Source organism: Hibiscus syriacus, unplaced genomic scaffold, assembly GCF_006381635.1.
Source record: "Hibiscus syriacus cultivar Baekdansim isolate YM2019G1 unplaced genomic scaffold, ASM638163v2 tig00008289_pilon, whole genome shotgun sequence".
NCBI classification, from domain to species: domain Eukaryota; kingdom Viridiplantae; phylum Streptophyta; class Magnoliopsida; order Malvales; family Malvaceae; genus Hibiscus; species Hibiscus syriacus.
Genome location: NW_024062162.1, coordinates 797226 through 822684, shown reverse-complemented (window position 1 = coordinate 822684; position 25459 = coordinate 797226). Strand labels below are relative to the sequence as shown.

General features: G+C 39.4%; 1 protein-coding gene, 1 long non-coding RNA gene and 1 pseudogene across 3 annotated transcripts; all 3 read left to right on the top strand.

The window, feature by feature from the left end:
• The first annotated feature begins 1390 nt into the window (after positions 1 to 1390).
• On the top strand, positions 1391 to 18267 carry LOC120202212 (annotated as a pseudogene).
• A 709-nt stretch (positions 18268 to 18976) lies between these two features.
• Positions 18977 to 19398, top strand: LOC120202227. Its single transcript, XR_005523718.1, has 2 exons — positions 18977 to 19171; positions 19256 to 19398. It is a non-coding gene; the product is annotated as an uncharacterized LOC120202227 (long non-coding RNA).
• Positions 19399 to 21715: 2317 nt separating this feature from the next.
• Positions 21716 to 22686, top strand: LOC120202224 (40S ribosomal protein S29-like). Of its 2 annotated transcripts, none has more exons than XM_039202679.1 (3): positions 21716 to 21903; positions 22284 to 22383; positions 22473 to 22686. In XM_039202679.1, exons 1-3 carry the CDS (start codon positions 21842 to 21844, stop codon positions 22623 to 22625), a joined length of 315 nt encoding a protein of 104 aa, XP_039058610.1. In that variant the 5' UTR covers positions 21716 to 21841; the 3' UTR covers positions 22626 to 22686. The 2 variants fall into 2 exon arrangements, with proteins under 2 accessions (XP_039058610.1, XP_039058611.1); XM_039202680.1 differs by having other exon boundaries at positions 21736 to 21903; positions 22498 to 22625.
• Positions 22687 to 25459: the final 2773 nt, after the last annotated feature.

Below are 25459 nucleotides of genomic sequence, written 5' to 3'. Positions count from 1 at the left end.
ATTTCCATAATATTTTTGGGTAAACTATATCAATGATCACCTAACTATTGCCCCTTTTATTTTTTTGACCTATTTTTGAAATTTGTCAATCAGGTCATTAACTATTTAAATGCATTCAATCAAGCCACTTGTCGTTAACAATTAACAGAGTACTGTGTGGTTAATAAAATTTGTATAATTACCTTTTAATCCTTATTTAGTTACATTGTCTATCAAATTGGTCATAATTTTAAATTAATTCAATATATTTTATCCTCAAATCATATAACTTTAAAATATTTTATATTATAATATTAACAAATTATACACATAACTATAATTTGATGATTTTTTCATGTCAATTTTCTAAAGAATAAATAGATTTTAAAAATAAAATTTATATTTGAATAATATCAATTAATTGTTAGAAGTTCATCAATGATAAAACAAATAATATTTTACTTAATTTTTAAAGAAAATTTTAAAATATATCTAATAAACATAAAAATTGTATCTCAATCTATATGAGAATATAGATATAGATATAGATATAAAAAATATTTAAAAAAAACATCAAACTAATAGAAAATATTATAGGTATTGTTACTCGAAAAAAACACCACGTGAAACTCGGTTTATTGTATACATATCGATTACAACTACAAATTCATCTCAAACATGTTTCATTGTTGATCCACCGATTTTCTCTTTATTTCCCTTATTTATTTTAAATCATCAAATTATAATTCAAAATGTGAAGTTATATGATTGGAGGATAATTTTATGTGTATCATTTGTTAATATTTCAATATAAAAGATTTGAAGTTATATGATTGGAGGATAATTTTTTGTGTATCATTTGTTAATATTTCAATATAAAAGATTTGAAGTTATATAATTGGAAGATAAAATATATTGAATTAATTTCAAAATAATACTAATTTGATAGATTGTGTAAGTAATAATGAGTAGATGTGTAATTATACAAATTTTATTAATTGTCAGTCAACACTTCCGTTAATTGTTAACGAAAAATATCTTGATTGAATGCATTTAAATAATTTAGTGACTTGATTGATAAAATTTCAAAATAATGGTCAAAATAAGAAAAGACAATAGTTTACCTTAAAAGATAATGAAAAATATAATAATATTTTATTTTAATTAATTTACCTTTAAATTCTTAAATAATTTATAATTATATATTGAGTGCTTAAAATTTTAAATTTTTATAAATTAAATTAATAGTAATTACCCATTAGTTAGTGGTGTTCAACAATATAATTTTCCTAATTTATATACTCACCAAAACAGCACTTTAATCCTGATCATTTGTATACTTTAATTAATATATATATATATATATATCAACCTTAAAACAAGTAAAACCACCGCTAAACCCTTTCAATGATGAAAGCTTCAAAGAAAACATAAACAGTAAGCCGACGCCATTGAAGGAGAGAAACAAAAGAAGCCCTCAGAAGAAAAAGGAAAATACAATGAGCGGTTCTTTGCGTAGATTCGGTAGCCTCACCCGCTTCTCACGGGGGCGACTGATGCAGGGGGATCCGAGACAGATGATGCTGAGCTGTCAGATTGCACGTTGATGGCGCTGAGATACCATGAGTTGGCAGATCAGCGCAAAGGCGGGAATTGATTGTGACATGTTCCTTATTGGGGTCGTTTTGAGTATGTTTCAGTCTTTTGGCCATAACTTTGGCTACAGGTGTCAGAATCGCGCATAAGACCCCAATCCGGAAAGCTCTTTTCGACGCGCACGCTCTCCACATGGAGCTACGCTCCATGTGGCCTTTTTTTCAACCTCAAATTCTGCCGTTTTCCCCTCCGAATCACTAGATTTAGTTATATTTTACTATTTATGGTAATATTTCGATTGTTAATTAGGAAGTCAATTTAAATCCGATTTAGACCGTATTTTTGGGAGATTGCTTATTTTATTTCGAATTTCAATTTAGAGTGATTTTCGGGATTTTGCTATTTTTGGCAAAATTCGAATAAATACGATTTTTGCTATTTTGGCAAAATTCGAATAAAGACGATTTTTTGCTATAACAGTCCGGCTTGTGGACTGCTTTTGAGACATTATTGATTTTATAATATTTTATTAACCCTAGAGACTTTTTTCTCTGGTTTTTGGGCGAATTTTCTCTTGTGAATCGTCTGTCGGAGCTAGCCTACAGGATAATCACTATTCTGTCTGGCGTCAGTGGTGTCAGAGCTTCAACATCTTCTTGGGAAATTTCACCAGTTTCAATGGCTGGAGGTCGTGGTCGTGGTCGTCGTGAGCAGGTTCCGAATGAGGAAGCCCAACGCCGTGATCGCAGCGTTCAGGATGTGATGATTGCGGATTTGCAGAGGCAAGTCGCAGAATTAACCCAGCGCCTGGCGGCGCAGGATTTAGAGGATCGTGAGGCCTCTGATCACGATACAAATTCTACTTTCGAAAACCCATATCACAATCGCGCAGGATTCCGGGGCGCAGGATTCCGGGAGCACCGTGGTCGGGAGGAGCGTCATGGAGACCTCGGTTTTCGGGTCGATCTCCCTGAGTTTTCTGGTACATTACAGGCCGAGGGATTCGTGGATTGGATTAATGAAGTGGAGCGTATTTTTGAATATAAGGAAGTCCCCGATCGTGTGAAAGTGAAACTGATCGCCATCAAACTCAAGGGCAGAGCATCTGCGTGGTGGAACAGTTACGACGTTCACGAGAAAGACAGGGCAAAACCAAGATCACTGATTGGGAGAAGATGAAAAAGAAGATGAAGGGCCACTTCCTTCCCTTCGGCTACACGCAAACCTTATTTCAGCGACTTCATGCGTTGAGGCAGGCGCGCGATCAGTCGATGATTACACGGAGGAGTTTTACCAATTGGTCGCCCGGAACGATTTATCTGAGACGGAGGAGCAAATGGTGGCGCGATATTTGGGGGTTTACGCCAGCCCTTGCAAGATGTCCTCAGCCTTCATTCATTGTGGAGTGTTTCGGAAGCATACCAGCGTGCACTTGCTGTTGAAAAACAGCAAAACAGGAGACCAGTGATCAGGAGCGATCACAACAGTCGACCAGTTCGCCCTCAAGAGTCCCGTCCTGCTCAGCAGCCACCGCAGGGTAATTCTAACCCTACTATTAGATGTTTTCGTTGTGGTGAACAAGGGCATAGGGCGACTGATTGCAGGAAGCCTGCTAGTCAAAGGGCAAAAATTTGTTGATTGAGGAAACGTGGAAGACGAGACTGAGGAGATTGGCGAACCCGTGTATGACGATGATGAGACTGATGATGTGCTGTATGGAGATGGTCATGAGACTCTGGTCGTTCGCAAGAGTCTACTTACCCCCAAGGGCGATTCAGGGGACGATTGGTTGAGAACCAATATTTTCCACACGACTTGCACAGTTGCAGATAAAGTCTGCAAAATGATCATTGACAGCGGCAGTTGTGAGAATGTAGTGTCCGAGGAGGTTGTCCAGAAATTGCAGTTGAAGACGGACCGTCATCCTAAGCCATACAAGTTGTCATGGCTAATAAAGACAGTGAGGTAACAGTTGATAGGCGATGCCTTGTGTCTTTTTCAATTGGTAGAAAATATTTTGATAATGCCTGGTGTGATGTTGTGTCTATGGATGCGTGTCATATATTGTTGGTCGACCTTGGCAGTATGATCGCAGTGTCATTCATGATGGACGGAAGAATACAAATTCCCTTAGCTCAGGGAAAAAAGATTGTGTTGGCACCCCGGCGGGAAGGACTTACTCCTACCCCAGTAACCCATAATACTAATCTGCTTTCTATGTCCAGGTTTTTAGATGAGATTGAGCATGGCGACGTGGTCTATGCCTTGCTACCTTGCGAGAACAATGCAGTAGACGTGGATAGATTTACCAGTAGAGTGCAGCGGTTGCTAGCAGAATTCTCTAACTTGATGCCAGAGGATCTTCCTCCTGGACTACCACCTATGAGGGATATTCAGCATCAATTGACCTTGTTCCTGGGTCAAGTTTGCCAAATCGACCAGCATATCGCCTCAGTCCCAAGGAGGCCGAAGAGTTGCAGCGACAGGTGGAAGAGTTGTTGGAGAGGGGCTATATCCGAGAGAGTATGAGCCCATGTGCAGTCCCTGCTCTGTTAGTGCCAAAGAAAGATGGTTCTTGGCGTATGTGTGTTGACAGCCGAGCGATCAACAGAATTACAGTGAAGTACCGGTTTCCAATTCCCCGTCTAGATGATATGTTGGATCAGCTATCTGGTTCTAAGATCTTCTCAAAAATTGACCTTAAGAGCGGTTACCACCAAATCAGAATAAGGCCTGGAGATGAGTGGAAGACGGCGTTTAAAACGCCACAAGGGTTGTATGAGTGGATGGTCATGCCTTTTGGGTTATCCAATGCGCCCAGTACATTCATGAGATTTATGCATCAGGTCTTGCGGCCTTTTATGGGGAAATTTGTTGTAGTTTACTTCGATGATCCTCGTTTATAGTCCGACATGGACTTCACACTTCGATCACCTCCGTGCTGTTTTTGAGATGCTGAAAACGGAGTGCTTGTTTGTCAATCAAAAGAAGTGTTCTTTCTTCACTACTTCTGTGACTTTTCTTGGTTTTGTTGTGTCTACTGATGGTGTTCATGCAGATCATCAAAATAGATGCAGTCTTGGAGTGGCCCAGACCAAGAACCTTACATGACATCCGAAGTTTCCATGGCTTGGCGTCTTTTTACCGTCGATTCATTAGAAATTTCAGTACTCTGATCGCCCCTATCACAGAGTGCCTCAAGGGGCGTGATTTCCAGTGGTCTGAGGAGGCAGAGGCCAGTTTTCAACTGGTCAAGCAGAAGATGACCGAGGCTCCAGTTTTGGCACTTCCAGATTTTGACAAAGTGTTCGAGGTAAATTGTGATGCATCTGGCGTTGGCATTGGTGGTGTTCTGAGTCAGGCAGGTCGTCCGGTTGCTTTTTTCAGTGAGAAGCTATCGGGATCAAAGAAAAATTATTCCACTTATGATCTGGAGTTCTATGCCATAGTTCAGTCCCTGAAGCATTGGCGTCACTACCTAGTACAGAAGGAGTTTATTCTGTTTACCGATCATGAGGCCTTGAAGTACATCAATGGCCAACACAAGTTGAGTAGACGTCATGCCAAGTGGGTAGCATACTTGCAAGAATTCACTTTTACGCTGAGGCACCAAGCAGGGAGTTTGAACCGCGTCGCAGATGCCCTGAGCCGTCGTACCTTACTTCTCACCACCATGAGTACTAAAGTTGCAGGATTTGAGACGTTCATAGATATGTATGCAGCTGATCCTTCCTTTGGAAGGATATTTCAGGAGGTAACTGAGGGTCACCGTCATGATTTTGTTTTGCATAATGGGTATCTGTTTCGTGGATTACAATTGTGCATTCCAGATTGTTCATTGAGGCAGCAAATTATAAGTGAACTCCATAATGAGGGACACTTTGGCCGAGATAAGACATTGGCCCTTATCTCTTCTGAATTTATTGGCCCAAGTTGACTAGTGATGTGGCCCATTATGTGGACCGTTGTTATGTGTGCCAGCGATCTAAGGGAGTTCTCACCAATGCGGGATTGTACACTCCCTTACCTGTTCCTGAAGCTCCTTGGTTCGATGTCAGCATGGATTTTGTACTAGGCTTACCCCGCACCCAAAGGGCCTCTGATTCTATCTTTGTTGTGGTTGACAGGTTTTCCAAGATGGCTCATTTTGTAGCTTGCAGAAAGACTATGGATGCTGACCGGATTGCCCATCTCTATTTCAAGGAGATTGTGCGTTTACATGGTGTTCCTCGATCCATCACTTCAGATCGTGATACTAAGTTCATCAGTCATTTCTGGAAGAGCCTGTGGGGGAAACTGGGAACGCAGTTGAATTTCAGTAGCGCCTACCACCCCAGACGGATGGCCAGACTGGTGGTGAACCGAAGTTTGGGAAACCTTTTAAGGTGTTTGGCAGGAACGAAGCCGAAGCAGTGGGATTTGGCATTGCCTCAGGCAGAATTTGCCTACAACAGATCAAAAAACAGAACCACAGTTTAAGCCCATTTGAGATTGTCTATGGTCAGAACCCATCCGGGGTGTTGGACTTAGCCCCTATTCCACGTATAGGACGTTTCAGTCCTAAAGCAGATGAGATGGCAAAGTATCTCCGGGGTATCCATGAGCAGGTGAAACAGACCATTCATGAGAGCAATACCAAGTACAAGACTCGGGTCGACAATCATCGTCGTCAGGTACTTTTTGATGTTGGTGATTTTGTTTGGGCTGTATTAACTCGTGATCGTTTTCCTGTTGGTGAGTATAATAAGCTTAAGGATCGAAGATTGGACCTTGTGAGGTCGTGCAAGATCAATGATAATGCTTACAGGTTGCGACTTCCCAGTCACTTGAAGACTTCTGATGTCTTTAATGTGAAGCACCTGAGTCATTGTTTTGTGGATCCTGATGACACTACTCTGAACTCGAGGACGAGTTCTTTCCAACCCGGGGCGACTGATGCAGGGGATCCGAGACAGATGATGCTGAGCTGTCAGATTGCACGTTGATGGCGCTGAGATACCATGAGTTGGCAGATCAGCGCAAAGGCGGGAATTGATTGTGACATGTTCCTTATTGGGTCGTTTTGAGTAGTTTCAGTCTTTTGGCCATAACTTTGGCTACAGGTGTCAGAATCGCGCATAAGATCCCAATCCGGAAAGCTCTTTTCGACGCGCACGCTCTCCACATGGAGCTACGCTCCATGTGGCCTTTTTTTCAACCTCAAATTCTGCCGTTTTCCCCTCCGAATCACTAGATTTAGTTATATTTTACTATTTATGGTAATATTTCGATTGTTAATTAGGAAGTCAATTTAAATCCGATTTAGACCGTATTTTTGGGAGATTGCTTATTTTATTTCGAATTTCAATTTAGAGTGATTTTCAGGATTTTGCTATTTTTGGCAAAATTCGAATAAATACGATTTTTGCTATTTTGGCAAAATTCGAATAAAGACGATTTTTTTGCTATAACAATCCGGCTTGTGGACTGCTTTTGAGACAATTATTGATTTTATAATATTTTATTAAACCCTAGAGACTTTTTTCTCTGGTTTTTGGGCGAATTTTCTCTTATGAATCGTCTGTCGGAGCTAGCCTACAGGATAATCACTATTCTGTCTGGCGTCAGTTGGTGTCAGAGCTTCAACATCTTCTTGGGAAATTTCACCAGTTTCAATGGCTGGAGGTCGTGGTCGTGGTCGTCGTGAGCAGGTTCCGAATGAGGAAGCCCAACGCCGTGATCGCAGCGTTCAGGATGTGATGATTGCGGATTTGCAGAGGCAAGTCGCAGAATTAACCCAGCGCCTGGCGGCGCAGGATTTAGAGGATCGTGAGACCTCTGATCACGATACAAATTCTACTTTCGAAAACCCATATCACAATCGCGCAGGATTCCGGGGCGCAGGATTCCGGGAGCACCGTGGTCGGGAGGAGCGTCATGGAGACCTCGGTTTTCGGGTCGATCTCCCTGAGTTTTCTGGTACATTACAGGCCGAGGGATTCGTGGATTGGATTAATGAAGTGGAGCGTATTTTTGAATATAAGGAAGTCCCCGATCGTGTGAAAGTGAAACTGATCGCCATCAAACTCAAGGGCAGAGCATCTGCGTGGTGGGAACAGTTACGACGTTCACGAGAAAGACAGGGCAAAGCCAAGATCACTGATTGGAGAAGATGAAAAAGAAGATGAAGGCCACTTCCTTCCCTTCGGCTACACGCAAACCTTATTTCAGCGACTTCATGCGTTGAGGCAGGGCGCGTGATCAGTCGATGATTACACGGAGGAGTTTTACCAATTGGTCGCCCGGAACGATTTATCTGAGACGGAGGAGCAGATGGTGGCGCGATATTTGGGGGGTTTACGCCAGCCCTTGCAAGATGTCCTCAGCCTTCATTCATTGTGGAGTGTTTCGGAAGCATACCAGCGTGCACTTGCTGTTGAAAAACAGCAAAACAGAGACCAGTGATCAGGAGCGATCACAACAGTCGACCAGTTCGCCCTCAAGAGTCCCGTCCTGCTCAGCAGCCACCGCAGGGTAATTCTAACCCTACTATTAGATGTTTTCGTTGTGGTGAACAAGGGCATAGGGCGACTGATTGCAGGAAGCCTGCTAGTCAAAAGGGCAAAAATTTGTTGATTGAGGAAAACGTGGAAGACGAGACTGAGGAGATTGGCGAACCCGTGTATGACGATGATGAGACTGATGATGTGCTGTATGGAGATGGTCATGAGACTCTGGTCGTTCGCAAGAGTCTACTTACCCCCAAGGGCGATTCAGGGGACGATTGGTTGAGAACCAATATTTTCCACACGACTTGCACAGTTGCAGATAAAGTCTGCAAAATGATCATTGACAGCGGCAGTTGTGAGAATGTAGTGTCCGAGGAGGTTGTCCAGAAATTGCAGTTGAAGACGGACCGTCATCCTAAGCCATACAAGTTGTCATGGCTAAATAAAGACAGTGAGGTAACAGTTGATAGGCGATGCCTTGTGTCTTTTTCAATTGGTAGAAATATTTTGATAATGCCTGGTTGATGTTGTGTCTATGGATGCGTGTCATATATTTTTGGGTCGACCTTGGCAGTATGATCGCAGTGTCATTCATGATGGACGGAAGAATACATATTCCCTTAGCATCAAGGGAAAAAGATTGTGTTGGCACCCCGGCGGGAAGGACTTACTCCTACCCCAGTACCCAATACTAATCTGCTTTCTATGTCCAGGTTTTTAGATGAGATTGAGCATGGCGACGTGGTCTATGCCTTGCTACCTTGCGAGAACAATGCAGTAGACGTGGATACAGATTTACCAGTAGAGGTGCAGCGGTTGCTAGCAGAATTCTCTAACTTGATGCCAGAGGATCTTCCTCCTGGACTACCACCTATGAGGGATATTCAGCATCAATTGACCTTGTTCCTGGGTCAAGTTTGCCAAATCGACCAGCATATCGCCTCAGTCCCAAGGAGGCCGAAGAGTTGCAGCGACAGGTGGAAGAGTTGTTGGAGAGGGGCTATATCCGAGAGAGTATGAGCCCATGCAGTCCCTGCTCTGTTAGTGCCAAAGAAAGATGGTTCTTGGCGTATGTGTGTTGACAGCCGAGCGATCAACAGAATTACAGTGAAGTACCGGTTTCCAATTCCCCGTCTAGATGATATGTTGGATCAGCTATCTGGTTCTAAGATCTTCTCAAAAATTGACCTTAAGAGCGGTTACCACCAAATCAGAATAAGGCCTGGAGATGAGTGGAAGACGGCGTTTAAAACGCCACAAGGGTTGTATGAGTGGATGGTCATGCCTTTTGGGTTATCCAATGCGCCCAGTACATTCATGAGATTTATGCATCAGGTCTTGCGGCCTTTTATGGGGAAATTTGTTGTAGTTTACTTCGATGATATCCTCGTTTATAGTCCGACATGGACTTCACACTTCGATCACCTCCGTGCTGTTTTTGAGATGCTGAAAACGGAGTGCTTGTTTGTCAATCAAAAGAAGTTCTTTTTCTTCACTACTTCTGTGACTTTTCTTGGTTTTGTTGTGTCTACTGATGGTGTTCATGCAGATCAGTCAAAATAGATGCAGTCTTGGAGTGGCCCAGACCAAGAACCTTACATGACATCCGAAGTTTCCATGGCTTGGCGTCTTTTTACCGTCGATTCATTAGAAATTTCAGTACTCTGATCGCCCCTATCACAGAGTGCCTCAAGGGGCGTGATTTCCAGTGGTCTGAGGAGGCAGAGGCCAGTTTTCAACTGGTCAAGCAGAAGATGACCGAGGCTCCAGTTTGGCACTTCCAGATTTTGACAAAGTGTTCGAGGTAAATTGTGATGCATCTGGCGTTGGCATTGGTGGTGTTCTGAGTCAGGCAGGTCGTCCGGTTGCTTTTTTCAGTGAAGCTATCGGGATCAAAGAAAAATTATTCCACTTATGATCTGGAGTTCTATGCCATAGTTCAGTCCCTGAAGCATTGGCGTCACTACCTAGTACAGAAGGAGTTTATTCTGTTTACCGATCATGAGCCTTGAAGTACATCAATGGCCAACACAAGTTGAGTAGACGTCATGCCAAGTGGGTAGCATACTTGCAAGAATTCACTTTTACGCTGAGGCACCAAGCAGGGAGTTTGAACCGCGTCGCAGATGCCCTGAGCCGTCGTACCTTACTTCTCACCACCATGAGTACTAAAGTTGCAGGATTTGAGACGTTCATAGATATGTATGCAGCTGATCCTTCCTTTGGAAGGATATTTCAGGAGGTAACTGAGGGTCACCGTCATGATTTGTTTTGCATAATGGGTATCTGTTTCGTGGATTACAATTGTGCATTCCAGATTGTTCATTGAGGCAGCAAATTATAAGTGAACTCCATAATGAGGGACACTTTGGCCGAGATAAGACATTGGCCCTTATCTCTTCTGAATTTATTGGCCCAAGTTGACTAGTGATGTGGCCCATTATGTGGACCGTTGTTATGTGTGCCAGCGATCTAAGGGAGTTCTCACCAATGCGGGATTGTACACTCCCTTACCTGTTCCTGAAGCTCCTTGGTTCGATGTCAGCATGGATTTTGTACTAGGCTTACCCCGCACCCAAAGGGCCTCTGATTCTATCTTTGTTGTGGTTGACAGGTTTTCCAAGATGGCTCATTTTGTAGCTTGCAGAAAGACTATGGATGCTGACCGGATTGCCCATCTCTATTTCAAGGAGATTGTGCGTTTACATGGTGTTCCTCGATCCATCACTTCAGATCGTGATACTAAGTTCATCAGTCATTTCTGGAAGAGCCTGTGGGGAAACTGGGAACGCAGTTGAATTTCAGTAGCGCCTACCACCCCCAGACGGATGGCCAGACTGAGGTGGTGAACCGAAGTTTGGGAAACCTTTTAAGGTGTTTGGCAGGAACGAAGCCGAAGCAGTGGGATTTGGCATTGCCTCAGGCAGAATTTGCCTACAACAGATCAAAAAACAGAACCACAGGTTTAAGCCCATTTGAGATTGTCTATGGTCAGAACCCATCCGGGGTGTTGGACTTAGCCCCTATTCCACGTATAGGACGTTTCAGTCCTAAAGCAGATGAGATGGCAAAGTATCTTCGGGGTATCCATGAGCAGGTGAAACAGACCATTCATGAGAGCAATACCAAGTACAAGACTCGGTCGACAATCATCGTCGTCAGGTACTTTTGATGTTGGTGATTTTGTTTGGGCTGTATTAACTCGTGATCGTTTTCCTGTTGGTGAGTATAATAAGCTTAAGGATCGGAAGATTGGACCTTGTGAGGTCGTGCAGAAGATCAATGATAATGCTTACAGGTTGCGACTTCCCAGTCACTTGAAGACTTCTGATGTCTTTAATGTGAAGCACCTGAGTCATTGTTTTGTGGATCCTGATGACACTACTCTGAACTCGAGGACGAGTTCTTTCCAACCCGGGGCGACTGATGCAGGGGGATCCGAGACAGATGATGCTGAGCTGTCAGATTGCACGTTGATGGCGCTGAGATACCATGAGTTGGCAGATCAGCGCAAAGGCGGGAATTGATTGTGACATGTTCCTTATTGGGGTCGTTTTGAGTATGTTTCAGTCTTTTGGCCATAACTTTGGCTACAGGTGTCAGAATCGCGCATAAGACCCCAATCCGGAAAGCTCTTTTCGACGCGCACGCTCTCCACATGGTAATATTTCGATTGTTAATTAGGAAGTCAATTTAAATCCGATTTAGACCGTATTTTTGGGAGATTGCTTATTTTATTTCGAATTTCAATTTAGAGTGATTTTCGGGATTTTGCTATTTTTGGCAAAATTCGAATAAATACGATTTTTGCTATTTTTGGCAAAATTCGAATAAAGACGATTTTTTTGCTATAACAGTCCGGCTTGTGGACTGCTTTTGAGACAATTATTGATTTTATAATATTTTATTAAACCCTAGAGACTTTTTTTCTCTGGTTTTTGGGCGAATTTTCTCTTGTGAATCGTCTGTCGGAGCTAGCCTACAGGATATCACTATTCTGTCTGGCGTCAGTTGGTGTCAGAGCTTCAACATCTTCTTGGGAAATTTCACCAGTTTCAATGGCTGGAGGTCGTGGTCGTGGTCGTCGTGAGCAGGTTCCGAATGAGGAAGCCCAACGCCGTGATCGCAGCGTTCAGGATGTGATGATTGCGGATTTGCAGAGGCAAGTCGCAGAATTAACCCAGCGCCTGGCGGCGCAGGATTTAGAGGATCGTGAGGCCTCTGATCACGATACAAATTCTACTTTCGAAAACCCATATCACAATCGCGCAGGATTCCGGGGCGCAGGATTCCGGGAGCACCGTGGTCGGGAGGAGCGTCATGGAGACCTCGGTTTTCGGGTCGATCTCCCTGAGTTTTCTGGTACATTACAGGCCGAGGGATTCGTGGATTGGATTAATGAAGTGGAGCGTATTTTTGAATATAAGGAAGTCCCCGATCGTGTGAAAGTGAAACTGATCGCCATCAAACTCAAGGCAAGAGCATCTGCGTGGTGGGAACAGTTACGACGTTCACGAGAAAGACAGGGCAAAGCCAAGATCACTGATTGGGAGAAGATGAAAAAGAAGATGAAGGGCCACTTCCTTCCCTTCGGCTACACGCAAACCTTATTTCAGCGACTTCATGCGTTGAGGCAGGGCGCGCGATCAGTCGATGATTACACGGAGGAGTTTTACCAATTGGTCGCCCGGAACGATTTATCTGAGACGGAGGAGCAGATGGTGGCGCGATATTTGGGGGGTTTACGCCAGCCCTTGCAAGATGTCCTCAGCCTTCATTCATTGTGGAGTGTTTCGGAAGCATACCAGCGTGCACTTGCTGTTGAAAAACAGCAAAACAGGAGACCAGTGATCAGGAGCGATCACAACAGTCGACCAGTTCGCCCTCAAGAGTCCCGTCCTGCTCAGCAGCCACCGCAGGGTAATTCTAACCCTACTATTAGATGTTTTCGTTGTGGTGAACAAGGGCATAGGGCGACTGATTGCAGGAAGCCTGCTAGTCAAAAGGGCAAAAATTTGTTGATTGAGGAAAACGTGGAAGACGAGACTGAGGAGATTGGCGAACCCGTGTATGACGATGATGAGACTGATGATGTGCTGTATGGAGATGGTCATGAGACTCTGGTCGTTCGCAAGAGTCTACTTACCCCCAAGGGCGATTCAGGGGACGATTGGTTGAGAACCAATATTTTCCACACGACTTGCACAGTTGCAGATAAAGTCTGCAAAATGATCATTGACAGCGGCAGTTGTGAGAATGTAGTGTCCGAGGAGGTTGTCCAGAAATTGCAGTTGAAGACGGACCGTGATCCTAAGCCATACAAGTTGTCATGGCTAAATAAAGACAGTGAGGTAACAGTTGATAGGCGATGCCTTGTGTCTTTTTCAATTGGTAGAAAATATTTTGATAATGCCTGGTGTGATGTTGTGTCTATGGATGCGTGTCATATATTGTTGGGTCGACCTTGGCAGTATGATCGCAGTGTCATTCATGATGGACGGAAGAATACATATTCCCTTAGCATCAAGGGAAAAAAGATTGTGTTGGCACCCCGGCGGGAAGGACTTACTCCTACCCCAGTAACCCATAATACTAATCTGCTTTCTATGTCCAGGTTTTTAGATGAGATTGAGCATGGCGACGTGGTCTATGCCTTGCTACCTTGCGAGAACAATGCAGTAGACGTGGATACAGATTTACCAGTAGAGGTGCAGCGGTTGCTAGCAGAATTCTCTAACTTGATGCCAGAGGATCTTCCTCCTGGACTACCACCTATGAGGGATTCAGCATCAAATTGACCTTGTTCCTGGTCAAGTTTGCCAAATCGACCAGCATATCGCCTCAGTCCCAAGGAGGCCGAAGAGTTGCAGCGACAGGTGGAAGAGTTGTTGGAGAGGGGCTATATCCGAGAGAGTATGAGCCCATGTGCAGTCCCTGCTCTGTTAGTGCCAAAGAAAGATGGTTCTTGGCGTATGTGTTGACAGCCGAGCGATCAACAGAATTACAGTGAAGTACCGGTTTCCATTCCCCGTCTAGATGATATGTTGGATCAGCTATCTGGTTCTAAGATCTTCTCAAAAATTGACCTTAAGAGCGTTACCACCAAATCAGAATAAGGCCTGGAGATGAGTGGAAGACGGCGTTTAAAACGCCACAAGGGTTGTATGAGTGGATGGTCATGCCTTTGGGTTATCCAATGCGCGGCCTTTTATGGGGAAATTTGTTGTAGTTTACTTCGATGATATCCTCGTTTATAGTCCGACATGGACTTCACACTTCGATCACCTCCGTGCTGTTTTTGAGATGCTGAAAACGGAGTGCTTGTTTGTCAATCAAAAGAAGTGTTCTTTCTTCACTACTTCTGTGACTTTTCTTGGTTTTGTTGTGTCTACTGATGGTGTTCATGCAGATCAGTCAAAAATAGATGCAGTCTTGGAGTGGCCCAGACCAAGAACCTTACATGACATCCGAAGTTTCCATGGCTTGGCGTCTTTTTACCGTCGATTCATTAGAAATTTCAGTACTCTGATCGCCCCTATCACAGAGTGCCTCAAGGGGCGTGATTTCCAGTGGTCTGAGGAGGCAGAGGCCAGTTTTCAACTGGTCAAGCAGAAGATGACCGAGGCTCCAGTTTTGGCACTTCCAGATTTTGACAAAGTGTTCGAGGTAAATTGTGATGCATCTGGCGTTGGCATTGGTGGTGTTCTGAGTCAGGCAGGTCGTCCGGTTGCTTTTTTCAGTGAGAAGCTATCGGGATCAAAGAAAAATTATTCCACTTATGATCTGGAGTTCTATGCCATAGTTCAGTCCCTGAAGCATTGGCGTCACTACCTAGTACAGAAGGAGTTTATCTGTTTACCGATCATGAGGCCTTGAAGTACATCAATGGCCAACACAAGTTGAGTAGACGTCATGCCAAGTGGGTAGCATACTTGCAAGAATTCACTTTTACGCTGAGGCACCAAGCAGGGAGTTTGAACCGCGTCGCAGATGCCCTGAGCCGTCGTACCTTACTTCTCACCACCATGAGTACTAAAGTTGCAGGATTTGAGACGTTCATAGATATGTATGCAGCTGATCCTTCCTTTGGAAGGATATTTCAGGAGGTAACTGAGGGTCACCGTCATGATTTTGTTTTGCATAATGGGTATCTTTTCGTGGATTACAATTGTGCATTCCAGATTGTTCATTGAGGCAGCAAATTATAAGTGAACTCCATAATGAGGGACACTTTGGCCGAGATAAGACATTGGCCCTTATCTCTTCTGAATTTTATTGGCCCAAGTTGACTAGTGATGTGGCCCATTATGTGGACCGTTGTTATGTGTGCCAGCGATCTAAGGGAGTTCTCACCAATGCGGGATTGTACACTCCCTTACCGTTCCTGAAGCTCCTTGGTTCGATGTCAGCATGGATTTTGTACTAGGCTTACCCGCACCCAAAGGGCCTCTGATTCTATCTTTGTTGTGGTTGACAGGTTTTCCAAGATGGCTCATTTTGTAGCTTGCAGAAAGACTATGGATGCTGACCGGATTGCCCATCTCTATTTCAAGGAGATTGTGCGTTTACATGGTGTTCCTCGATCCATCACTTCAGATCGTGATACTAAGTTCATCAGTCATTTCTGGAAGAGCCTGTGGGGGAAACTGGGAACGCAGTTGAATTTCAGTAGCGCCTACCACCCCCAGACGATGGCCAGACTGAGGTGGTGAACCGAAGTTTGGGAAACCTTTTAAGGTGTTTGGCAGGAACGAAGCCGAAGCAGTGGGATTTGGCATTGCCTCAGGCAGAATTTGCCTACAACAGATCAAAAAACAGAACCACAGGTTTAAGCCCATTTGAGATTGTCTATGGTCAGAACCCATCCGGGGTGTTGGACTTAGCCCCTATTCCACGTATAGGACGTTTCAGTCCTAAAGCAGATGAGATGGCAAAGTATCTTCGGGGTATCCATGAGCAGTGAAACAGACCATTCATGAGAGCAATACCAAGTACAAGACTCGGGTCGACAATCATCGTCGTCAGGTACTTTTTGATGTTGGTGATTTTGTTTGGGCTGTATTAACTCGTGATCGTTTTCCTGTTGGTGAGTATAATAAGCTTAAGGATCGAAGATTGGACCTTGTGAGGTCGTGCAGAAGATCAATGATAATGCTTACAGGTTGCGACTTCCCAGTCACTTGAAGACTTCTGATGTCTTTAATGTGAAGCACCTGAGTCATTGTTTTGTGGATCCTGATGACACTACTCTGAACTCGAGGACGAGTTCTTTCCAACCCGGGGCGACTGATGCAGGGGGATCCGAGACAGATGATGCTGAGCTGTCAGATTGCACGTTGATGGCGCTGAGATACCATGAGTTGGCAGATCAGCGCAAAGGCGGGAATTGATTGTGACATGTTCCTTATTGGGGTCGTTTTGAGTATGTTTCAGTCTTTTGGCCATAACTTTGGCTACAGGTGTCAGAATCGCGCATAAGACCCCAATCCGGAAAGCTCTTTTCGACGCGCACGCTCTCCACATGGAGCTACGCTCCATGTGGCCTTTTTTTCAACCTCAAATTCTGCCGTTTTCCCCTCCGAATCACTAGATTTAGTTATTTTTTACTATTTATGATAATATTTCGATTGTTAATTAGGAAGTCAATTTAAATCCGATTTAGACCGTATTTTTGGGAGATTGCTTATTTTATTTCGAATTTCAATTTAGAGTGATTTTCGGGATTTTGCTATTTTTGGCAAAATTCGAATAAATACGATTTTTGCTATTTTTGGCAAAATTCGAATAAAGACGATTTTTTTGCTATAACAGTCCGGCTTGTGGACTGCTTTTGAGACAATTATTGATTTTATAATATTTTATTAAACCCTAGAGACTTTTTTCTCTGGTTTTTGGGCGAATTTTCTCTTATGAATCGTCTGTCGGAGCTAGGCTACAGGATAATCACTATTCTGTCTGGCGTCACAACCCAACTTAGCCGACTCGATCAACAGAATCCATCCGTTTCTTAGGAACGAAACGCAGACCCAAACCAGAGTGTATTTTCGGTTCCCGAACGTGTTACGGAAAGTGAGACTATGAGATCCCCCCTTCGCTTATGGCTTCTTCTTCGTCGTCTTCCACCACGTCGTTTGGGAAGGTTGGGTTTGTTGGATGGTATTTAGGAATGGTGAAGTCGTGGCCCGTTTTAACAAAGAGCGTTACTTCCTCGCTTATTTATACAGCTGCTGATTTGTCTGCTTAGGTAATCCCTTTTCTTTAAAAAGAAAGATTTAACCATGGGGTTTTTGTTTTTGTTTTTGTTTCTCTTTCGTATATGGCTTCAGTTTGGCTGATGAGAAAGTGGAGGAAAAGGAAAGAAAATCCTCTGGGTTGGCTGGAAACTTCACTTTTCCCCTGGAAAAGGATGCATTTTCACACCAAAAACATGGGAGGTTTTCTTTGAGTTTTTGAAGTCAAATATGACTTGTCTTATGCTGTAAATAAGCATTTAGAACATAAAGGCATCACAATTTCTTTACTTATGCTTAAAAAAGTACCATGTAGTAATTCATTATAAAAACGATATATTGATTTATGGGGTATTTTGTTGTCTAATCATCGTTTGAACTTCGTTTTCTTGTAATTCAGTTTAGTTTCATTGTCAGCATTTCTTACACATTATAATTTCCTTTATGTGGTGTATGCATATAACACTATGGACTATAGTTTGCCTGCTGTTGATTATGAACTATACATTTTGCCTCTGTAATTACTTGCATCTGGAGTCAGGACCTGCATCTTTTATCATGTTTTTAATATGGAATTCTACTGTCAGATTATTTCCAAGTCGTCTGCGGGTCCTTACGATTTGGTGAGGACGTCACGAATGGCTGGATATGGATTGTTGATATTAGGACCGTCGCTGCATTTCTGGTTCAACTTGATGTTGAAACTCTTTCCAAAGAGGGATTTGATCACTACTTTCAAGAAAATGGCCATGGGGCAGCTACTTTTTGGACCGTTCATGACTGTTGTTTTCTTCTCGTTGAATGCTTGTCTGCAAGGGATGTTCCTTGCATGTCACAAGCTGAACACAGCTTTGCATTTCAATAGCTACTATGTTATGCCCTTTCCTTGCATGTCAAGAGATAAACACAGGTTTGCATTCATTAAGTACTTCTATTATGCTGCCTTATTTTGCATGTCATTGCTAGGCCTGTAAATGAACTGAACGTTCAGCGAACCGTTCATGAACCGTGCAACGGGAAGTTCGTTTATTTATTAAATGAACGAACATGAACAAGATTTTACGTTCATTTAATTAAATGAACGAACATGAACAAAGGGCTCGTTCGTTTATTTACGTTCGTGAACGTTCGATTATATGTTCGTTTATGTTCGTTTATTTATGTTCATTTATGTTCGAATAGATGGCAAGTTGAATATGTTACGAAGATTATTGAAGTTTGGATTTCAAGAAGATTGTTTTGTTGAACAAATTAACTTTAAGACTTTATTATATTCATATAGCTTATTTATGATTTATGTATGTTTTTATCGTATTCGAACAAATTAACTCTAAAGTTGCAGGTTATATTAATGAATTTTAAGTTGTTATTCTCGTTGTTTACTTTTTTTTACATTCGTTTGTTGTGTTCGAATAAGTTTTTTTTTTGTTCGTTTATTGTGTTCGTTTATGTTCATTTGTTCGTGTTCGTTTATGTTCGTTTATTATTTAAATGAACGAACATGAACAAGCTATATTCCTTAATGAACGAACATGAACAAAAAAAAATTTGTTCATTTATGTTCGTGTTCGTTTATGTTCATTTATTTATTAAATGAACGAACATGGACATACCTCCGTTCGTGTACGTTCGTGCATAACCTTTATATAGCCATATTTGTGATTCAGCTAGGTGTCATATTGCATTTACCACGCACATTCAAGAAATAATTGATGCAAGTACTTAGGTTAAGCTGTTGTGGATGGTTGTGTAGGTGAAAGTGGTGAAAAAATAGTTTCCAAGATAAAGCGAGACTTGCTTCCTACAATGTTAAATGGCGTGATGTACTGGCCCTTTTGTGACTTCATCACTTTCAGGTTTGTCCCAGTTCATTTGCAGGTATGGTTCATCCTTCTTTCCTCTTTCTTCATCTATGTGGCTTTTATTCATGAAATTTATTCCTTATGGCATTCATTTTGACAGCCGCTGGTGAGCAATTCGTTTTCGTATTTATGGACTGTCTATATGACATACATGGCAAGTCTAGAGAAACCAGTTTCGGTTACCTGCTGATTGATCTGCTACTGTTGATTCCCTTGCATTCAAGACTCGGCTTTCTAAGATGGGTTAAAGATCCGATAAGAACTATTTGATCACCGGAATCGGGTCCTTTTAATCTTAGTGCAAGGATGATGCTTAGGGGCAAAACTCGAAGGGATGAATCAATTAGGGAATCATATTGTAGTTGTGAAATTTGGCTTCCTGCCTTTTCTTCTTATTCATGCAAGTTGTTGTAAGCTTAATTGATGTAATAGCCTATAGAAAGTATTTGGGAGCATTTCTCAGTACTCCATTTGTTGTTCTAAATTCTTGAGGGCATTATTGTAAGAATTTTTTTTCTTCATTTTTTTTATTAATTTAGGAAAATATATAATAATATTTGTTCAAATATAACTCTCAATCTTTCAGCATTGAACGTTCACATCCCTAACGTTTATGATACTGGAATCTAGATCGAATCTAAATATTCAGTGAATAACAACAATTCATTTATCATGATTATATAAAAAATTAATTTCAAAGCTGCAGACATAAAAGACAAAAAAATACTACTTTTTGTCTCATAAAATTTGTCTCTTACTAATTTTTTATGATCATTTTTATTTTTATTTATTATTATTTAAAAATCATTTTTGATAAAAATATATAAATAAAAGACAAAAAAGTACTACTTTTGTCTCATAAAATTTTTCTCTTACTAATTTTTTATGATCATTTTTATTTTTATTTATTATTATTTAAAAATCATTTTTGATAAAATATATAAATAATATTTAAAAAAGCCTTCAGTCAAACAATTTTAAAAATTAAAAGTTTTAAGATTTTATAAATTTTAATCGTTTAAAATATTTAAAGTAATCATAATTACAATTTACAATTTTTGTTTTTTCAAAATAAGTCAATAAAAGACATATTTAATAGAACAAAGAGAATATATTATAGAAAAAATAAACTATATATATGTACAGTAGTATAAATAATTTAAATAATTATTTTTTCAAGTTGAAAATGTGTTCAAAAAATAATAAATTTTAAAATTTTATTTTTCATCCTTGTACTATATTAAATTTATGGATTTAGGCACACTATTTTAATTTGATATAATTTGATCCTTTTCTATATTGTTAATGTTATTTTCCAGTCCAAATTATTAATATCGTTTAAAATTTTCATTAGTCAAAATATATGTTTTTTTATAAATAATTAAAATTTAAGATTTGTTATATCATCAAAAGGTGGAATTATAGTTATCAAAGTATTTTTTAATTATAAAAAGTTATTTTTTATTTTTATCAACAATTAATTGATCTAATGAAATAAAACATTAAGACATTTAAATAATATTAATGAATAATGATTCAAATTAAATATCATGAACTGTAAATATTGTATCTAGTACCTAAACTATTAATTTTGGCTTATTTTAGTATCTAAACTTTCATTTTTATTAAAGTCGTACCTAACGTTTAGTTTTTGTTTCATTTTAATACTTTGTCGTTAAAAAATTAATGGACGGGCAGACAGTGGATAGCTCATGTGGACGGACGACCAATCCGAATGGTGGATCACAAGAGAATGATGAGTCGACCAACATAGTCTAGTTTTAGACCCATCAGGTGGTTGACAACAGAGATTGAAGGACGAAAAATCAAAGAGTTCATCGTCGAATTGGGGAGATTGAAGCATTTCTCAAATGAAAACAAAGGCCAAAATCACATTAAAGTGGTCGAAAAGGTGCAGGTTGGAAAGTTTAGACTTCATCAGCCGATGAATGCGACGGCTGGCGATTATAGACATGACAGTTGACGAGTTTGTCTGTTAAGTTTTTAACAATGGGGCACTTAAATGAAACAAGAACTAAACATTAAGTATGATTTTGAAAAAAATTGAAAGTTTAGGTATTAAAATTGACCAAAACTAATAGTTTATGTACTAAATGTATAGTTCACCCTATTATGAATGGAGTAAACTAGACTTGGATGAGTGTCTTATAATGAATCTATAAGACACTCAATCTAGATTAATCTATCAATAAAAAAATTAGCTAACCCTTATTCCCATATGTAATAGGGTAAGGGGGAGGTAGGATAGTATGCTGCCCCTAATGCCAGGTTGAGAGCAGCTTTCGTAGAAGACCTCCAAATTATGAAATGCCCTCCGTGGGACTCGATCCCATAACCCCAAGATTAAAAATATTGTGCTCTACCAGCTGAGCTGAATGATCATTTCTTAATCTATCAATAGGTATATATAAATGATTATACCGAAAAGAATAGTTATTCTTTTCCTAATTTATCATTTAAAAAAATACCTTGAAATTGAGTATAGTATAAGGATGAAATTGAAAATTTGACCAAAAGAAAACAATCTGTTCAGAATGTCAAAACTAGGGTTTCTGGAATCCGTCTATAAATATTCTCGTTTCCCCAATTGGTCAAGCTCCTCAGATTCTAGGTTTTTCAGTAAGCTCGCTAGCATATTTTCGCCTTTCATAGCTTTTGATCAATCATGGGTCACTCTAATGTTTGGAATTCTCACCCCAAGACCTACGGACCTGGCTCTCGCGCCTGGTAACCTCATCTTCTCTCATTTCTTTATTCTTTTGATTGCTTCGGAAATTTCAATTAGGTTACTACTCTTGTTAACTCTTTATCTTGTTTGACTTCAATTTTCTCCTACATTTTATTTTTTTAGCATTTATTGGGTTGAAGTTAACGATCTGAAATAATATTTTTAGGTTATTGATTCGGTGTTTATTTATCGTAATCTTCTTTTTGTACAATAGTGCTAATGATATAGGTTTTCCCTTATGTTGAGATTGTTATGAATTGTGCGTTAAGTAGCATAGATAAACATCTGTTCAAGTATATTTTTTTTGGTCAATATGGTATAGTCTTGGTTATTTGATTATTTTTTGGTGGTTTAATACTCTGTTTTCTTTTTCTTTTAGTCGTGTATGTGGAAACCCCCATGCCATCATAAGGAAGTATGGACTCATGTGTTGCAGACAGTGCTTCCGTAGCAATGCCAAGGAAATTGGATTCATTAAGGTAATACAAATGACTCTTTGAAATTATTAATCTGATGATTAATGTTATCTTAATCTTGATATTTCTCATATCAGCGTTTTTCACCCCTGGTTGCTCTCTGTTTTCCTTTGGCAGTACCGCTGAAGGATTTACGATGCAAAGCAGGGAGGAATTCGTTCAAGTATGTACCGTTTTGGTATGGTTTCCAAATTAGAAGAAACTTTAAGATCATGTTTTTGTTGAGTTTATTCTGGGACCTTTGAAGAGTTTTATGAGGAGTGTTTTTGTTGTTTCTTAATGGAAAGTTAATTGTTGGTTTTACTATAATTGTCTATGCAATGTGAATGATCTCGTTGTCTATGCAATCTGAGAGTGAAGTTTTTAGCTTCTCTACCGCATTTGATCCTTGTCATTATAGTTTCACCAATTTGCTTGTCTAGTTCTCTTCTTCAAAGGGTTTTTCTCTGATGTCCTCCAGTTATGGTTTTGTAGACTTCAAATTATGGAAGTAATCTCAAAGTCTCTTTCTTTAGTTAAAACTTCATTTTCTTGTTTAGGGGAAATATCGATCTTTATAAAAGGATAATAATGCCAAAATAAATCAAAACATATATTATGTTTGAAGTTCAAATCTTGACATTTAAGAAATAGGACTGTAGTAATTGTTCATTCTTTCTGATATGGGTGGAGGTAGGACTAAGTAAAACTCGACTCGAGAAATCGATTTTTTTTTCAATTTCGAGTTATTCAAGTCAACTCGAATTAGTAATTTGTTTTTGAGTTTGGGTCAAGTTGAAATTTTGAAATTTTGAGTTACTTGAAAATTTGAAGATTTTGATCTAGTATTTTGATAATTTTATGATTTAATCCTCGATTTTATTACTCTTTCAATTCTTCCTTCATTTAAAGTTCATTTTTTTTTATCAAATTTGAACCACGTGTTCCTAAACCATCATGCAATACATATGTATTTTTAATTCCTCTTTCTGATAATAAATTTTATATTTTTCAATTTAGTCCCTCAATTTTTATAATTTCTTTATTTCTTCAATTAATTCTTTATTTTAAGTCTCTTTTTACTAAATTTGAACAATATGTTCATATACCACAATATCTATGTAACTTCAATTTTTATTTTTCTACTAAAAATGTACTCTCTTTTTAGTCCATTAACTTTGCATTTTACTCAATTTGGTCTTTTGACTATAATTGTTTATAAATTATTTCTTTCCATCAATTCCTTAACTCTTTTATACTCTCATCAATATTTTATCCTCAAAATACTTTCTTTAAAATATGGTATTATGAATATATTTCATAATTTTAGATTGTATTTAATATATTAAATAACATTATAATGTGAAAAAGAATATAATATATATTTATTTTATATAGTTAGAAAAAGTTAAAGAAATTGGAACAAATCATTGCAATAATACTATAAATAATTATAATAAAATTAGTATGGAAACTCAATTCGAATTTCTTAAACTCGATTCGACTTTAAATTTTTTTAGAAGTTCGAGTTGTAAAATATTACTTGTCAAACTGAATAAATTAAAATTTTTTGACTCGACTCGATTAAATGCTCGTCCCATAGAGTTGCAAACTAGAGAATAGGAAAGTTGAGTGGATGATTTATAGTTGAGAGAGCTTGAGTGAAAGAACCCTTTTTCTAATCTTACACGACGGTGATGATTATACGTAGATTAACATGACAAATAGATTTAATTGTTAGATAATAGATTTGATTAAATTGAAGTCATAATTGGAAGAAGATATAAAACTTTAAAAATTTTGAGATTTGATAGATAGAAGAGTGGCAACAAATGTATAGTTTATGATAAGAAGTACCAAGAAAATGCAACACTTAACTCTTTCTTACCTCGTAATAACATTATTAGTTACAAAATCATATAACAAGTTTAAAATTTGAATCTTAATATCTTTATTTACGTCTTGTTGCCTTGTTTGTAAAAAGGAATCGGTGGAAAGAGAAGAGCAGTGTTAGAAAGGTTGGGTGCAGACAAAAGCAATCTCTTTTTTGAAGTTTATAATCACTTGGAAAGTGGGTTAAGTGATGCCCACAATTAAACAAAAGCATCACTTAAATGGGATGTTTTTCCTTTTGGACCAATTATCCTACGGAGTATGTTTTAAGTCACATGGGTACAAAAGGTCTCCATCTAGCTAGGCATCGTTCCATTATCCGTACCTTAAACAGTGGGGTTCCTTCTATTAATTAAGTCATTATAATATCTGCCATCACTTAACTTTCTAAGTGATGTACAATAGAAAAGAAAAGGGGAAAAAAACAGAAAGAAAGGGGCATTAAAGGCCTTGCAACCAAATTCAGAAAACAAGGAGAAAACAAGAATTTATATGATTGAAACAGGGTTCATGGACCACACACAACACAATGATTTATATTACTAAAAAAACCTTACCATTAGAAGGAAAACTGCAGGGAGACCACAAATAAAAATTCTTTTGGGTCATTTTCATATGAAACGACCGACAACCTCCAGCATTGAGGGAATTGACGGAACCATCACCACAAAAAAAAAACGTTAAATTCTTATATAATTTAGATATTTTTCTAATATTTTTTATTAATAATATATTTTTATTCTTAAAATTTTATGAGTTCATCCTTTAACATAAAATCTTACGTCTTTCCTTATTATAATCCTTTCTGCTATCATCCTTTGTGTTTTATAGTTGACTAGTATCACTGTTTTCACTTTCTTAGCAAGCTCTCACACAGATAGTCAACTTAATTTTGGCTTTGAAGACATCTTCATAACTTATTTTTTTCAGCATTTAAATTATTGCAAGCTGTTGAAACTTGAAATATTGGATCCTTTCCACGCGTTGGAAACAAGGGAAATTGAGATTAAGAGATGAAAAGAGACATTCCATCTTTATATTAAACTCTTATTTAACAAATGGGTTATATTATATAACTTTGCTTCCAATAATCACAACTAATGATGGTATCACTTTGGATTTACTATTGATATTATAAAAATAGAATGAACGAATTATGTCAAATTAGAACAGAATGATTAGATCCAACATTTAAACATAACGCAAG

Coding starts and splice junctions, on each gene's coding strand:
- LOC120202224 (XM_039202679.1), top strand. CDS start 21,842: ATGGGTCACTCTAATGTTTGGAATTCTCACCCCAAGACCTACGGACCT. Junction 21,904..22,283: donor GGACCTGGCTCTCGCGCCTG/GTAACCTCATCT, acceptor TTTTTCTTTTAG/TCGTGTATGTGGAAACCCCC. Junction 22,384..22,472: donor AGGAAATTGGATTCATTAAG/GTAATACAAATG, acceptor TTTTCACCCCTG/GTTGCTCTCTGTTTTCCTTT.